This window comes from Erpetoichthys calabaricus, chromosome 4, assembly GCF_900747795.2.
Source record: "Erpetoichthys calabaricus chromosome 4, fErpCal1.3, whole genome shotgun sequence".
Lineage (NCBI taxonomy): Eukaryota > Metazoa > Chordata > Cladistia > Polypteriformes > Polypteridae > Erpetoichthys > Erpetoichthys calabaricus.
The window spans coordinates 23,353,948-23,371,672 of record NC_041397.2 but is presented as its reverse complement, the minus strand read 5'-3'; the positions used below and the strand labels follow the sequence as shown (position 1 = coordinate 23,371,672).

Sequence of the window (17,725 nt, the reverse complement as noted above, 5' to 3'; positions counted from 1 at the left end):
CATGAGTCTGTGTCTGTGTAGTCCGTAGACACGTCAGCACGTTCAGCACTATGATCAGCTAATGCAGGTACCTGTCGTTCGTTTTCGATTTCCATGTCGTTTGCATCAATTTGATAAGTATCTCTGTAGTATTCCTAGGTGAACGTTGCCAACAGCTACACAGTCAGCTGGGAACCAATCAGCTGATGCAGGTGCCTGACTTTCGTTTTCGACCTCCTGATTACTTGCATCAAAATCAGAGTTTGATAAGTCAGCAGTAATACGCAATAAATAAATAAATAAAACGCACAGAGTATTTTGCTTTGCTCATTCTTTGCGCATTTGCTTCACTCTGTTGCCCAATGTCAATGCCATTCTAGGATTCAACGTCAAGTAAACAAGTCTAACTGTCCTCCTAGCAAAGAGGGTCTACCTATGATGTAACGGTGAGTTTTATCGACATTTACAGCCCCTGCATGTCGACTTTAGTCAACATCCGCCCTCAACCTCTTATGTCGACAAAAGTCTACATCCGCCCTAAACAACTTAAGAAAACCAGCTGTGTATGATAGCTCAGCACTTGTTGTCTTCTGTTAACCTTTCACCCCCATGGGCGTTGTTTCCTGTTGAACGACAAAATCACTTTTCGTGCGTTGTGGTTGGTTTTGTTTTGATTTACTTCCGTGTTTTTTGTGCGAACTCACATAAGCAAATAGGAAACGCATCCTTACCTTGTGAAAAACAGTGCCAAGATTATGCGATAAAGTCATTATTTCCAGATCCCTTTTGTTGCCACAAGCATGCCTCGGAAACACAGAGTGGCTGTTTTCTTTCATTAAAACTCAAAGAGAATGTATTTGGTTCAGTTTTATATGCTTTTATTTTCCAGTAGTTGTTCGCTGCCTCATTGTAAAGTGTGGGCAAGATGTTTTCTGAATTTTATAAAAAAAACACTGGACTTTGAAACACAGGTTAGCATAGCAAATGCTTATACAGGTATATCATATTTGTGAAGAAATAGCTTAGACTTGCAAAATAGCAAACTTATCCTTTAAGCCCAGTGAATCGTATATGTTAAAAATCGGTATCAATTAACATAATAAAAACTGAAAGAAAAGCATCCCCTAATCAGATTATATGTCACTTAGACTAAAGGTAGTTGATGGCAAAGGCCTTGTAGCGCTCCATGGGGCACCACCATAGAATGAACCTTGTGCTGGAAGCTCTCTGTGTCATGGTGGTCTTTAGTCCTCACCCTTTGCTTAACACTTTTTTTCTGTGCACCTGTTCTCCTGATACTTTGTTTAGTTCTAATCTAAGCCTGGAGCTTAAAGGGATAAGCAATTGGCTTACAGCTGTCAAGTGCCGCACAACGTGGGAATAACATGAAACTCTAAACAGAAAGTAAATCTGAGATTTAAGTACTGTAGTGGCAGCATGGTGGCGCAGTGGGTAGCACTGCTGCCTTGCAGTTGGGAGGGACCTGGGTTCGCTTCCCGGGTCCTCCCTGTGTGGAGTTTGCATGTTCTCCCCGTGTCTGCGTGGGTTTCCTCCGGGCGCTCCGGTTTCCTCCCACAGTCCAAAGACATGCATGTTAGGTGGATTGGTGATTCTAAATTGGCCCTAGTGTGTGCTTGGTGTGTGGGTGTGTTTGTGTGTGTCCTGCGGTGGGTTGGCACCCTGCCCGGGATTGGTTCCTGCCTTGTGCCCTGTGTTGGCTGCGATTGGCTCCAGCAGACCCCCGTGACCCTGTGTTCGGATTCAGCGGGTTGGAAGATGGATGGATGGAAGTACTGTAGTACTTCATTAATTAGTTATTATGAAAGTTATATTAAAATGTACTTAGGGAGCTATTTGAATTTGGCAGGTCTTGTAATCGTAGCCCCCTTTTGGGTTCTGTTCATAACATCTGCTAAAACCTGGTGTGAAGTTTGGGCACAGTGGGGTGGCTAAATCCACAGTGTCTGGCATTACCCACCTGCAGTAGGGTAATGGCTCTCACCCTTCAAGTGACAACAGAGGCCGTATGGGATGGATGGAAAACTGACCAAATGTGGCCTTAGTCCTGCTGTGAGCTTACCTTTTTAAAAGTGACCAGATGCCTCAAATGAATAGTTACTTGTTGCACAATCATCCCTCAAGGCTGAGGTTGTAGGCAGCTGCATCTCTAAAACAAGGATGCTTAGTTTTCTTATAGATAGCACTTTCCTCACCTTGTCATCACCTCATGCTAAGTGTCTGAATGAGCAGACAGGCAAGCAGGTAGGGGCCTTGAGCTTATAAGCACAGGCAGTGTTCTAACTGTTTACAAGAAAAAATGCAGGCACAAACTTCTAATAATTAACTCTTATATAACCTAAAGCTAGCTAATACAACATGTCAACATATTTTACTTTAACTTGATTAAAAGCATTAATACAAAAGAAACCACTGGTACATGGTACTAGGCGGAGTGGTGGCTCTGAGGCTAGGGATCTGCACTGGCAATCGGAAGGTTGCTGGTTCGAATCCCGTAAAGGCCAATAGGGACTCTGCTCTGTTGGGCCCTTGACCAAAGCCCTTAACCTGCAAGTGCTGAGCGCTTTGAGTAGTGAGAAAAGCGCTATATGAAAGCAAAGAATTATTATTATTACATAGATTTCATTTCTCTGTTAAGTTTCTAAAACAGTGGCCTGTTAAGGTCCCTCAGAGTACACAGCGTCCTTGACTTTTCATCATCTCACTGAAGTTTTAAGCCTAGCAAGCCATTAAGAAAAACAGGCGGCTCACAAGTAGAAAACAGCAGCCTTTATGCTGACAAATAAATGGTGTCTTTTATCCTCCTTAGCGTTACATTTTTTCTCAAAAAAACACGTACAAAGTGTTGCAGTTTTAGGCTTGAAAAATGACACTTTTATTCATTCTCATCTTTCTGCTGTAAAACATGCAAAACACTAAAAATAAGAAGTCAGAAGTGTAGAAAGTATAATAATGGTACAAATAAAACAGGGTGAGTCAAAATTATGTTAACACTAATGCTATGTATACACTTACTGTATATACAGTTCTGTGGACAGTTTATGTGCCACATGTGGTCCATGTGTTGAACATGATGGCGACATTCCTGTAAAGTATCTTGCACATATGAAGTATGCCTCATGAATAAACTGTTTCCACCATTCAAATGTTAACATAATTTTGACTCACCCTGTAATAATGATGAGTGTCACTTACAGATTCCCAGAATCCCTTTCGGGTTCACTGTCCATTTCACTTTCACTGCCTGAAGACATATTCACTTCGTCATTACTGCTAATGAGAGCCGTTTCTTACGAGATGCCATTATGAGACTAGAAGAAGACGCATCAAGACCATTGCCCAGGTAACGCTCATGCCTGACCCCAAGTAACGCTTGGCACTAACGCTGTTGGCACTTTTACAGCCCCAGTAAACCTCAGGTCTTACGCAAGATGTGTGTATACGTTTGCCTGAGTGAGGCTTGGGTCTAACACTACTTAAAAATGAAACTATAAGCATAAGTTTTTTAATAAAGCTAATGATTGAAATCACATTGATCTATAAATTTTAATTTTCTGTATATGCAGCATTCCAACTATTTAGGTGCATATCGATAAGCAACACAATGAGCACCACGAAAAGCAACTCCTCTATGCGAGCTGTGTCGGAAAAAATGTGGATTTCTTCCATGAAGGGTAACCAATTCGAGAATGAGAAATTGAGTGCATGGACATGCAAACACATAAACGTGCTAAGGAGAATCACCCAGTTAAGGCAGCACTCTGGTTTCTTAAAAACCTGTGTTTACATTTGCAAGTAATCTTCTGGAGTTCTCCTTTGTTAAAACATTCTAATGTCACTAAACTGTGTAGAAAAAAAAAACATCATCGGCCATCATGAATCTCAAAATAAGTATGGGACCTATAATCATTTTCATGCGTTTAATAAATACGTCTAGTCAAATGAACACTTTATTTTATTTATAGGTTTCTGTTACCGGATTGCATGCAGCAAACTCTTTTCTGCTTGGCTGTGCGACTGAGCCCTGTAAAGGACCGGCGTACCAGTACGTGTGTTTTTTGCCTTACACCTATTGCTATAACGCAAGTATTTTTACTCCAATACAATAAGTATTGCTTTAGGTTACTCATTATTTTCAAAAGTAATCGGACCACATAACGTCTGTTACTTTTAACATGTTACCCTACTGTTTCCGAGATTGTGTTGCTGAGTTTAGCATTGTACGTTCACCTCATCAACAATAAATTTAGAAATTTCTGAAATATTGAGAACAGCCATGAGAAGGAAAAACGTGATCACCCAAACATTTGCCTCTAGAAATGTATTTTGCAGACGCCTACACCCGTTCATACAGTATATGTGCAAAGCTGATAAGAGTGCAGCCGACATGTGCAGACTACAAAATCCTCAGCAGTAACCCAGATAAAGGTTTACATGGCCTCAAAATCCAATTATTTACAAAGGAATCTATCTCTGTTAACCCGTCTTCACTAACCGGAATAAAGGTGTACGCGACATTTTACAAACAGATTTCTGTCGATAACCGAGTTACTGAGGCACATCCAAATACACCCATTGTAATGAGCCGAATCCAGTCAGGGAAAGGATACATAATTGGGAATATATTTAAACAAGTTAAAACCATGAAGGTAGTGTGGGTGAAGTACGAAAAACGAGACTAATGTCTGCATTATTAAACACAAATATAGTACTGTGGATAGACTCAGACAGAGTGTACCCACTGGCAGCACTCCTTTACTTGTATTTGAGCCTGCTCCCTCTCTCTGTTTCCTCATCCGGTGAGATCTTTTTAATGGTGGGAAACCCACTTCATTAGTCCCACCCCAGCCTCTATATTATTTAAAGAATGTCGTTCAAATATTATAATCAATTTATAACATTCTCAAACCTACTTAATCAAATTTAGAGTTGCAGGAATTTGATTGCGATAACACTGCGGGTACAAGACAAGAGAAGAAAGAGTCCTGCAGCAGGGTGCCAGTCCATCACAGGGCCACATGCCCACATAGTCACACTCACACAGAGTGCAGTTTAGAATCGTCAAGTAACCAAACTTCTACGTCTTTCTGGTAACTGACTCCACATAACCCTACTCTTAAGCTTAGATGTCTTGCAAAGAACTATGGGGAAGATGTCTGACTAGTTTAGGTGGTCAATAGTCAGAGATAATGAGCAGATTATGTTGAAGAAACGAGGGACTCGTGGGCAGGTTAAAAGTTGGTACTTTTCTCTATGTATTGAATGTTTTCCATGTCGATTATCCGAGGCAGTGTGGACTGATGCCACCTCAGCTAATTGAAAACTCCAGCCAAATACACAGCTGCTGCCATTTTGGATTAAAAATTTCAGATACAGTATAAAAGATTTATACGGTACAGAATCACTTTTAAGCCTCTTTTCATACCTTAGTGAATTTATTGTTAAATAAAAACAACGAAAAATACACATTCACACTTATTTTCGTATTACAGTATTTACATGCTTAAGAATTGTAAGAAAAGTAGCATATTACACGTACAGGTTGGTTTCGGTTAATCATGGTTCTACTGTACTTACGTATTTACGATTTGTTGTAGACTTCTGAATGTGAAAGTAAATTCATACTTTGCATGTGATATGCAAGTTTTGAATCTTTTTTTTTCCTTCTCATCTCCCACTACAGCACTGTCTGGTCAGTTATCAAAGGGGTCTTGCAGTCTCGGGGTCCTCTGGGTATGTATCAGGGCTTCAGCAGTACCCTCGTACGGGAGATCCCAGGCTATTTCTTCTTCTTTGGAGGTTATGAATTCAGTCGTACACTTTTCACACAGGAAGGAAAATCCAAAGAGGAGCTGGGTGAGTAGTCTGACTTTTGGAGAAACTGTCAGGGAATTTATTAACATTTAAGTCAAAAAAGATTTCGTTATTCATTCAGGATCAGGACTGGCTTTTAACCGATTTTTCATAAAAGATCCGCTGGCTTGGCCGGTTAGACACATCAGTCCTGATCCAGTTGTACGTTTCTCAACGTCTGCACTGTGATAGTGGTGTTGATTTTCTCCAGAGCTTACCTGCACTTGGATAGCTCCCTTGAGGTCCTCTGTGAGGATGTGTGTGTGTCACACACTATTTAAAAGTGCCACTTGACTGATACTGTTCTAAATTAATTACTTTTATTAGGTTTTCCTATTGAATTTAGAAAGAGAAACCTAAAAAAGTTAAAGATTTATCTTTCACATGGGTCATAGTGATACCACCTACCAAAAGTATATATGTTAATTTTTGCGATTATTGTGGAACACGTTAAACAATATTATTGCATCCCGGGCTGGCAAAAAAGTGATCATGTCAGGCAGTGCTTCGGTCAGGGCGGCTTTTTCATTTTTTCCATTTTTTTTTTTTTTAACATTACGTCCCCCTAGGAAATTCGCCACTGACAGTCATAGATTGGTCTCACTTGGAGAATCTCAGGTGTGGTTCCACCTTCGAAGAATAGTTGCTGATAGTTAGGGCTTGGTGTTGGTCGGTCCCCCTTGGAGAACTGCTGCTGGCAGTCACGGCGGATGGAGGGAGGTTTGGCTCCTTTGGGTAATTGCCACTGACAGTCATAGGTTGGCCCCCCCTTGGAGAATCTCCATTGATATTCAAAGTGCGGGGGGGGGGGGGGTCACCCTTGGAGAATCCTCACCAAACGTTATAGCAAGGGGGGTGCCCCTTGAAGAGAATCACTGCTGACAGTGATAGTGCAGCAATACCGATTGCTTAAACAACGTGTGGCAACCCATGTCAAAAACACTTTGCATACCACACGGCAACCCTTTCTCTTGAAACACAACAGTGGCTCACGACCATGCAACGCATAGTTTAAGAAACTGTGTTCTACAGTTTTAACCTGCCGTAACTCAATTGGTAAAGTCTGAAGTCCAATCTTTTGCTTGATAGTTGATGCAAAGATTTGTCTACCAAGGTTGCCAATGGTTGAGCTATGATCGTCCTGCTCATTGTCCATGGTGGTAAATGGTACCACTCTGAGACTCGTTCAACTGTGATTGATGCAGACTTCTAAGATATGCACAACAGAAGGTGAATTCCAAAGAGAGGCCAAGTGCAGTATCTGCAAAAACTTGCACTTCAGCTGGCCTGACTTTGGATATTAGTTGTCAGTAAAAGAGGGCTGCCATTCCAGCTTTCAAGTGCAAGTCTCATATGCCTTGCTATTTAAAAGACAGCAATGCCACTTTGTCTTACAGGAGTACCAACATTGGGTTAAGTGAGTTCAGAAAATGAGTCATGGCATGAACTGGCATATTGCCAGCATCACAATACTGTACGTATGCTGTAGAAACTGAATTCTAATGAAATTTCCTTTTTCCATGTGCAGGAGTTTTTCCCTTGGTGGTGAGTGGAGGATTTGGAGGTGCTTGTCTGTGGCTTGCTGTATTCCCCATTGACTGTGTCAAATCTCGGATTCAGGTCCTTTCTATGACTGGGAAACAGTCTGGCTTCCTCAAGACATTCTACAGCATTGTGAGAAATGAAGGTAAACATTTGCTTCCATTGTAAAACTTCAAGCAGAGCAGTCTTGTTGAAGGAGTCAACTAAATATATAGCACCACTGCTGTATAACAGAGTTATCCCTACATTCTTGCCGGTGAGGGATGTGGGTGAACATATTTTAATTAAAGGTGCTATATATGCACCCAACCCGACACAGGTTAGACACGGAGGCACACGTATAAAATAAATAAACTTTTAGTTTCTTTAGGTGAAGGGCACTTCTTCCCCGTGTCTCCCAGCCACAACACAGTCCCAACCACAATACAGCAATTCCAAAAACACTCTGTCTCTGCACCACCACTCCTCCCAGACAAACTCGTCCTCCTCCACCCGACTCTGGCCGCTGAGTGGTGGTCGCTGGCTCCCTTTTATTGGGCACCTGGAAGTGCTCCAGGTGTTTGATTGCCGACATCCGGCTGCATTTCCAGGTGTGGCGAAACCAGCGCCTAGAAGGGTCCAGCAGCTCCCAACAGGGCTGCACAAAACTCCATAACCCCCATGAAGCCCTGGGGGAGTCTGATGCACCACTGCAACCCAGGGAGGCTGCCGTCTAGCGTCCAGGGGGAGGTATTGGGTTTCCCATGCCTGCTCCCCCAGAACTTATGCGGCAGGGGCATCCCGGTCGGGCATGGGTCCTGGCCGCCTGCCACAATATTTTCAGATAACGATACCCATTTGGCCTCATGCACTCATAATCTGTGGTTGTTTTAATTTTTTCGTGCAAAGTATAATGTAGCTAACGTGAGAATCCAGTACCGTGTCTGAATAAACGATTGGAAAAGCATGGAGTTCCCTCTTGATTGGGGGACCTGTTCCCTCAGAAGAAGGGTTCAGGTAACTTTGTCTTAAAGTGTGCACGGAATTACAAGTGAGGCATGTGGATTGGCTATTTTTGGTTATATTTTGGGCAAAGCTCTTCATTAGACTTTATTGGGGGGATCTGCGCCAATTGCCAGATTGAATCCTGTAAATGCCAGAAGTGACTCCACTCCACTGGGCCCTTGAGTAAGGCCCTTAAACTGAAATTGCTCCGTCCTGGTGATGACGTTAATCTGCTTCCAGCCCTACAAGCAAATCCTCCAACTTACTGGGAAAACTGAGGGGATGGTGGCAGGATTGGCACTCCAGCCACTGTAAAAAATCTTACACTGTTCTAGCGTGGTGCTGAGGTGTCACCTGTTGCACAGTTGCACACAGGTCCCAATCCGGGTGGTTCGCCATGTAGTGGGTGTGGCAACACACTATATCAGCGCATGTTCTCAACCCGACTCCCCTCTCTGTCTTTACTAGCCATTACACATTTGCTTGGGGTCATGAGCTAAAGCTGTGACTAAAGATAAGAAGACAGACACCTTGGAAATGAACTGTGCAAATGGGGGTTCTTTATAGACTTACTAAGACTGTGCAGCTCATGATACGGTAAGCTCAGCAGTATTGACAGGCCTTGCAATATGGCTGCCGCACCCTCCTAATCGATAGAAACGTCTCTTAGGAATAACCCTTGGGAAGTAACCGATATGGCTGTACCCGGTGTAACCCTTTTGGATTATTCCTCATGACAGACCCCCTCCCCCCCATTCACTGGAAATGTTTAGATAAGTCTGTAGGAACATAAAAGGAAAGTGTGGGATGCACCTGACCATCTGATGCTATTTTAAAATGCATGAATGGATCATCTCCTGGTTTAAGCAGAATAAAATGCAATCAATTTTTAGCTTGGTAGGGTTAACAAGTTCTAACATGTAGAGCCACGTAGCTCTGGACAAGGTCAGCAATGTTAAATTTCTTGGAATCACCATTCATGTTCCCCCTAAACTGGTTGTGTTGAGCCATCGCTCATACATTTTAGGAGCATCGCTCACAAAAAAAATGAATTAAACTAAATCTATTACTGGCCCAACTTAAACGAGTTGCAAACAAAATTGCGTTATATGAAATGGTCTATGGTGTTGTTCCTTTGTCTCTTTAACCACGTCTAAGTGCAAAGCTGAAGTCCGGGTGGTACAATGAAGAAACCTATTTTAGGGTTTAAGATGGAATGGGGGAGACCTTCTGAATTAAAGATGCGCCTCTCCCTGTCATTCATTGGTCAGGAGTCCCGCCTTCAAGTCAGAGAGTCTCTCCCATGAGTCTTGGGATTTATTGTTGTCACAATATTAGATAGATAGATAGATAGATAGATAGATAGATAGATAGATAGATAGATAGATAGATAGATAGATAGATAGATAGATAGATAGATAGATAGATAGATAGATAGATACTTTATTAATCCCAATGGGAAATTATGACAATTTACTGTTGTCCTCACAGGTGGCGCAGTGGTAGAGCTGCTGCTTTGCAGTAAGGAGACTGTGGAAGATTGTGGGTTCGCTTCCCGGTTCCTCCCTGTGTGGATAGCGTTTTGAGTACTGAGAAAAGCGCTATATAAATGTAATGAATTATTATTATTATTAATAACAGACCACAGACATCGAAAAGGTTTGGGGCAGCCACCCATATATTATGCCTTGGCTGCAAATGGGTATTTTTGGTTGAGTTATTTACAGGTTGGAGTCCAAAACAGAACTGATTTAAGAGTGCAAATATGGCGACTTTAAAGGCCGGGACAGGAAGTGACATCATCAGAACTGGAAGTGACGGCATCAATAGCACTGGAATCGTAAGTGACGTCCTCGGGACCGGAGGTGACACCATCAATAGCTCCAGTACCAGTGTCGTCAATGGTGCCGGGACCTAGTGGGATTTCCCGTGGATGGTCTGCAGAAGATTGAGAGAGAAAGTCAGTGTGGCTCGCCACCCCCTGGTCTGGCGTGGTACTACTATTGTTCAGGCCCTTTTGCTGCCTCCCAATCACACGTGTGTGACATTATTTAATTCAGGTAGTTACTATATAAAAATATTTAAGCAAAATAAATACAGTAAATGAAACATTCATTTTGAGCAAGCAACTGGATAAAAGACGTGGATTATGCAACACAAGTAACACAGGATATGTTTTTTCCCCATGGTCGTCTTTCACATTGTTTGCCATTGTACAGATCTGGTGACAGTAGAGATGTATCATGTGATTAAATGTCTTCTTTCCATTCTGCATGAAAACATGAGATCATAAAGTTTTCTCGGCCGGCACTACAAAGTACATGGGGTGTGCAACATATAAAAATAAAAAAAGAAATCTTTTGGGTTGGAGTATTCCTTTAAGACGTTACTGTGTTGTCTTGCTGGAAAACAAATCTTCTCCCATGGTGCAGGTTTCTTGCAGATTGCACCAGGATTTCCCTGCATTTTGCTGCAATCATTTACCCCTCACAAGCCTTTCAGGGCCTTCTGTCTCCTCACAGCCTCATCTTTGCCACCACCATGCTTCATGGTTCCTGGTTGGGATGGCGTGTTTTTGATAACGTGAAGTGTTCAGTTGGCACCAAAAATGGTGCTTAGTCTGATAGCATAAAAGCTCAATTTTGGTCTCAACAGACCATAAAGTCCTCTTCAGAGTCTCCCAAGTGTCATCTGGCAAACACTAGCCAAGATGTCACTTTCCCATAAAACTGCAACTGGGGTGGCATCTGGGCAGCAGTTGTTGTGTGCACAGCCTCTCCACGCTTTTTGACTGTTGCTTGTGACTCCTTCAGAATTATCACAGGTCTCTTAGTGGCCTTCTTCTTTCACGTTCACTCGGTTTTTGTGCTCGGCGTGCTCTAGCAGATTTACAGACACACCGTGCTGTTTCCATTTCTTTGTGGTCGATGTAGCTGGATATTCAGTGATTTGGATATGTTCTTGTCTCTGTTACCCTGATTTTCATGAAGTCGCTTGGAGTGTTCTTTTGTCTTCATTGTGTCAGTTGGTCCAGCATGTTGACTCCCCACACGGTGCATTTAGACAACCATCAACTGAAACCCCAGACAGGTGACCTCCATTGTACTAATTCTGTGACTTCTAAAACCAATTGGCTATACCAGTGATGATTTATGGATGTCATATTTAAGAGGGTGAGTACTTATAGTATGCGAATAATTATATTGTTTTATATTTATAATTTAATTAGACCATTTTGACATTAAAGAGTCTTTCTCTGCTAATCAGTGTCATAAAAGCCAAATTTATTCCCCTGTGATTCAAAGTTGTATAATAAAAACAACATATGAAACTTCTAAAGGTTTGTATCCTTTGCATGGGCACTGGGTGCTAAAATGGTTTCTCCTGATGACGGTGAATATACGCCTGACCATAAACCCACACTCTGTTGCAAAGGCCCTTGTGATTTAACAGACGTGACATGCTGGGTTTCATTTCCTTTGCAGGCTTTACCACGTTATATTCAGGACTCACGCCAACGCTGATCCGCACCTTCCCGGCCAATGGCGCCCTGTTCCTGGCGTACGAGTTGAGCAGAAAATTGATGATGAAGCAGTTTGAGAGTTGACCTTCATTTCTGAGGTGTCTCACTTTTGATTTCTGAAAGTTTTCTTTGCACACCAACCAAAAAACTGTGGGATGGACTGCTTATAATCTGCAAATTCTCTTTTCAATTTCTTCGTATTTGGGTGCTGATTTTGCTTTTCTTGGGACTGGATGACAAATGGAAGACAAAGATTTTAGTATGTGGGCACAATATTTTTAGTGTTTCAAGATGGTGCTCTTATTTTATGGGTTTACATACATTTCGGTACAAACAGGTTGTACTTGAAAGAGCCTCAATTACGGATTTAGTATTCATTTTTCTGCATAAATACACGTCTACCTGCAGTAGATCTCCTTGAAGCAAAACCACACTGACCTTCGTCACAGATTGACAAGAAAGAGGATACGACTCCTGATTGGTCAGCTTTGTAACAGACCGAGTAACTGCAGGACCCGAGCATTGAGCCTCCAGTTTGTGTTTGAATCTCTGTGCCTTCATCGTCCTACAGCTCCTTCACTTCTTAGTGTTTGGAGCTAATGGGAGATTTCTTTTAATTCTTTTTTAATACTTCCTAAGAACAGAACTGGATCCCGTGACGAGCAAAATTCGTCACGTTTACATTTTTAACATTGCTGTACATTGGACATTTTTGGATTCTGTTCTCAGGTTTGTCCCAAAGTAACGGGCTGTACTGAAACGAGGATACAAAAGTACATTTTAATGTCCGGGGACAGTCGCCTGGGTCAGGTTTGCGGCCCCCCAGTCTATGAAATTTTCCTTGACACTCCTTGAGATCTCGGGCAGATGATCAGCTTCCTTTCTGTTACACTTTCAAGCTGCTCGTTTCCCTTGTGATTGTTTACTGCTGCTCTCTCCTGTTAGGACATGTATGTCCAGTTTATTGTGTTCCCTTCGGCTCTTTCATACGAGTTTGTTTTATGTCGAAGGATGTTGTTTGTGTTTAGATAATTATTTATGTTGCAATGGTGTTCGGTGTGATAGGCGTTATAAAATGAAGATCGACTGATTTATCCCCAAAAACATTTTTAAATAGATTGTTAATGAAACAATGCACAACTAGGACTCCCTATGCAGTCCAAAACAAACAGAAATCAGGGTCAGTTATGAACCAGTGATGCTTACCTCTTGCTGCTGATTCATTCTGTGTGCAATAAACTGGATGGGGGGGGGGGGGGTAGGAGATTTTTTAATTGGCTAATCTGCCGTAAGCAATGTCATGTTTGTTTGATCAGGGAGGTTTAGTATATGGACGTGAGAAAGTTAAGTAGTACTACATTGTGTATTTATACAGTGGAACCTCGGGTCACGAACATCTCTGAACACGCACAAATCGGGTTACGACCAAAAAGTTCGCCAAACTTTTGCATCTGTTCGCGACCATACACTCGGTTGACGAACAAGCCAGTTTCCCTTCTGGTTCGTATGCACCGATGATTTCCGCACGTGTTGTACATTGTTCTCGGTCAGACGTGCGTGCTTTTGCTGTGAACACTTTGTGCTGTATTTCGTTTCCCTTCCGGTTCGTACGCGCCGATGATTTCTGCACGTCTGATTCAATCTCTCCCTATACAGTACATTGTTCTCGGTCAGACGTGCGTGCTTTTGCTGTGAACACTTTGTGCTGTATTTCGTTTCCCTTCCGGTTCGTACGCGCCGATGATTTCTGCACGTCTGATTCAATCTCTCCCTATACAGTACATTGTTCTCGGTCAGACGTGCGTGTTTTCGCTATGAACACTTTGTGCTGTATTTCGTTTCCCTTCCGGTTCGTACGCGCCGATGATTTCCGCACATCTGATTCAGTCTCTCCCTATACAGAACATTGTTCTCGGTCAGACGTGCATCACACAGAGGGACTCTCCTTCAGAACTGTAACCTCCTCTCCACCCAGCTTCCTTCATGCCAGAACTCAACTCATGCAAGGTTAGTTTTCTTGCTTGTTTATGGTTACTTTTTGTATAAATTACGGATTTTTCAAATTTTCATTTTTTCCCTGTGCTTAAAATTAAAAAAAGGTGTTTACAGCGAGCGGTTCGTAAGGCTATAGTGTGAATTCAATGTTAGTTTTCTCTGTTGTTCAAGGTTTTCTCAGTGTTATTCAATGTTTTTACATTTAGTTTACTATTACACTGCATTCTGTGGTATAATTAACTATTTTTGTGCTTAAAAATCTTTAAAAAAATATATTTACATACAGTTTGTACAGACTGGAACGGATTAATTATATTTATATACAATCCTATGGGGGAAATTACTTCGGGTCACAACCAAATCGGGTTGTGACCAGACTTTTGGAACGAATTGCAGTCATGACCAGAGGTTCCACTATACTACTTATACTGGAGTTTTCCTCAGGTTTTTTTATCAGGTCACTGGAGCATAGAAGCAGGAGTATGGAGTTCATCAGGTCAGCTGATTTGTGTTTTCTATTAAAAGACAGTTTAATTCAGTTGTTATCATGCCGCCAGAGACCAGGTGAGTGTTGCACGTCGGCTGGATAGGCAAGCAATAATTTTGCTGTACTCTGTACACATGACAGGACTACGACTGTTGTCTTCAAACCTCTTAAAGGGATTGACAAGGTTGATCATTCACGTGGTGAATCGCGTACTTGAGGACGCCAGTGGAAATTAAAGAAAAGTGCATTTAGTATTAGAACCAGGAAGCACTTTAACTTCCTCGACGTAAACCCAAATTCGATGAAAATACGGTTAAGCACGAGTTACGGTTAAGCGCATTCGGGGTGACATTTAATGATCCACTTTACATTTTAAAGCCCAAATAACACTCGGGACAGTCGTCTGCAGCTATCTAGTGTGCGGTTTAATGACTTTTGAGTGTTGTGCCAAAGGAGAACTCCAGAAGATTGCTTGCGTATGTCTTATAAAGAATTGTGGTTTCTGCCTTAACTGGGTTATTCACCTTAATCCGATTATGTGTGTGCATGTAAACGCACTGAACGAAAAGCCTTATTGTTGATTAGTAAATCATCTACCAAAACTACTGTCATGAAAATGCATTTTTCCAAGCAAATTCAACTTGATTCAGTTTAGTTTTTGATTTTCAGATGGCACTCTTCACAGGGTGCTGCCTCAGGCAGCTATGTCAAGTTCCCAGGTAAAATGCAAATATAAATGTTACAAATCACTAATTACACAATGAGCAAGCATAAAGGCAACAATTTGGTTAAAAAGAAACTGATTTCCGTAATATCTGTTCATTAACCTCCATGAGTGGGGTGAAGCCTCCAAAGAAATACGAAAATCTGTACAGGCAGTTTTATGACGAACTGAAAATGAACCATTGCTTAAATTGAGCGAGAGTGATGATGATGTGAATTGGTCATCAGACATTGACACGGAAAGTGATGCTGATGCAAGAGAGGGAACTCTACAACCAAACCTCCATGATGTGTCTGGGAAATTTGGTCACATGATGCTTCAAAGTGATGCAACAATTGCTGTATGACAAACTGCAAGGACAATTAAGATGTTAGCCCCCTATACGCTGTTAACAATGTAGCAACAGTCAATGCCCATGTCAGGGAAAATGTGGATGTCACTAAACTAAGCCTGACGCTGTGCTGGCCTACATTAGGGGCACTTCGATCCTGCTAATCGGGCACTGACATTCTACCCTCTCATGAGCAAGTAAAAGAAAAAATATAAGAAACGTGCGCAAAGAAACCCTCTTCTACTGTCCAATTGTGCCGTCCAGCTGTGTGTTTCAAAACGTGTCACACAAAGGACTTGTACGAAGTCTACATCAGTACAGCAGTGGACACTAGGCAGGCCTTTCCTACTGTATTTATGTTGATGTTTGGGTATTTAAAAAAAAAAATCAACATTTTTGTCTCATTTCTCCTGCCATGAACATAACACTAAGGAGGCTAAGTGTGTTTTGGACCTGAGACAGCCATGTAGATGAAGAAGCTGCCTCTGGTTGACATATTGGGTCACCTTAGGGCCATGTCACACTACTCGACCTCCCAGCAATTTTCAGTCATAGATTGCATTTGCAGTAAATAATCCCATCGAGTCAGAGGCAGTGTGTGTGAACCCAGTCCAACAACTCAGGCACACTCGTCCACAACTTTCTCCGACAGAATCAAGCCCATCTGATTTTTGCCTTAAGATACCAGGGGCCTCATGTATAAACAGTGCGTACGCACAGAAATGTTGCGTAAGAACGTTTCCATGTTCAAATCTCGATGTATAAAACCTAAACTTGGCATAAAGCCATGCACATTTCCACGGTAGCTCATACCCTGGCATACGCAAGTTCTCCGCTCAGTTTTGCAGACTGGCGGCACCCAGCGTCAAAGCAGTGCTACTGTCCCTGTGTGGTTACCCTTTCTTTTTCAGATCCACATCCCTGACGCGGCTTTATAACTACACTGAAATTAACCGCATATTGTTTATTAGTTTAATGCATCTGATTGTAATTAACCAGTAACAATATAATGGTCCACAGAATGGTCAAACTATTCCAAATACCATAACTGCTTTAGCATTGTTACTCTCACTGCACCTTCTTCTTCTTCTTTCAGCTGCTCCCGTTAGAGGTTGCCGCAGTGGATCATCTTTTTCCATATTACTCTCACTGCACCACTCGGAGCAGCTAATTGGAAAGAGGATTATCGGTATACAGCATCAAGCACATGCTGCCTCAGCCATGCTTCCTAATTTGAACTGCTTCTCACACAGCAAACGCTTCAAAACCTTTCCTGTACGGACCTCGTGGTTCAGAAAGAGTTTCATCCCAACAGCTCTAAACGCAATCAATCAGTTCATCAAGTGCTCCTTACAGAACTGTTTGTACTTATAAGTACAATTACCTCACTGTAAACTTGTGATACGGTTATAATATTGCACAACCTGAGCCACTTTATAAAGCGTGTATTTACATATGATGACAATATCATTTTTAAGATGACATGCAGCAAAATATGTTTATTATGTTATACAGATAAAACTTTAACTTCATTTAAATAATCTATATTGTTAATAATTAAAGGACACGGTGTTGCTACGGTAGCACGGACTGTTCCTGCCTCGCACTGTATGCTTCACTGGGCCTGGCGTGAAGGATAGAATAATTAAACATGTACTACGAAGATATTTCAATGTTCCTTAAAAGTTTTGAAGAATCGCCGTTCTAAGCTTACAGATGGCTTAACGTCTATTACAGAGCTGATTGTGTGGCGATTGGGTATTTGGAGAAAGAAAAGTAAGGACAGGAATTGGAGGTTAGTACATTTGAAAAAGACAGTACTGCTGTGATAAATTATTTCATTGAAGGTTGTGCATGGTGCAGCAAGCATCTTGCGTGAGGCAGAAACAATCACTGCGCCACCGTGTTCCCATGTTTAATAACATCCTTTAACTCCTATCGTCATGAAAATTATATCAAGTATACATCTCAGTATTTTAATTATTCAGAGAGCTGTAATATTACGAATGTAATGGATTCTGTGTCCTGTCGGAGGAAGAGAAAGCCCGGAAGCACGTAGTGATTCACACACACAGAGCACATAGAAGATCAAATACAAAACAAAGCATTTAATGTGCTACTTTAGTTACGATGGGATTGAGAAACTAGTAAATTAAACGATTTTAAGATGAAGTTTATGATGTTCTACTTTAATGACAAAATAAACTACGTGATCAAAGTGGAAATTTCGAGATTAAAGTTGACATTTCGTGCTTTTCCCCACTGTGTGACTATTTTTTTTTGTCTGTA

At 41.7% G+C, this 17,725-nt stretch overlaps 1 protein-coding gene and 1 long non-coding RNA gene across 4 annotated transcripts in view; both read left to right on the top strand.

The window, feature by feature from the left end:
• The window catches only part of slc25a15a (solute carrier family 25 member 15a), a 61,416-nt gene extending 49,104 nt beyond the window's left edge, over positions 1–12,312 (top strand). For 2 of the 3 annotated variants that reach the window (XM_028799254.2, XM_028799256.2), the window contains 3 exons: positions 5,681–5,853; positions 7,379–7,537; positions 11,862–12,312. In XM_028799254.2, coding sequence (XP_028655087.2) covers positions 5,681–5,853; positions 7,379–7,537; positions 11,862–11,983 — 454 coding nt within the window. In that variant the 3' untranslated portion in view covers positions 11,984–12,312. Of the gene's footprint in view, positions 1–5,680; positions 5,854–7,378; positions 7,538–11,401; positions 11,550–11,861 lie in introns of all 3 variants that reach the window. The other variant, XR_003715925.2, reaches the window with a different exon arrangement.
• A 907-nt stretch (positions 12,313–13,219) lies between these two features.
• LOC127527468 (uncharacterized) lies at positions 13,220–17,030 on the top strand. Its single transcript, XR_007934764.1, has 3 exons — positions 13,220–13,260; positions 14,303–14,458; positions 16,125–17,030. It is a non-coding gene; the product is annotated as an uncharacterized LOC127527468 (long non-coding RNA).
• Positions 17,031–17,725: the final 695 nt, after the last annotated feature.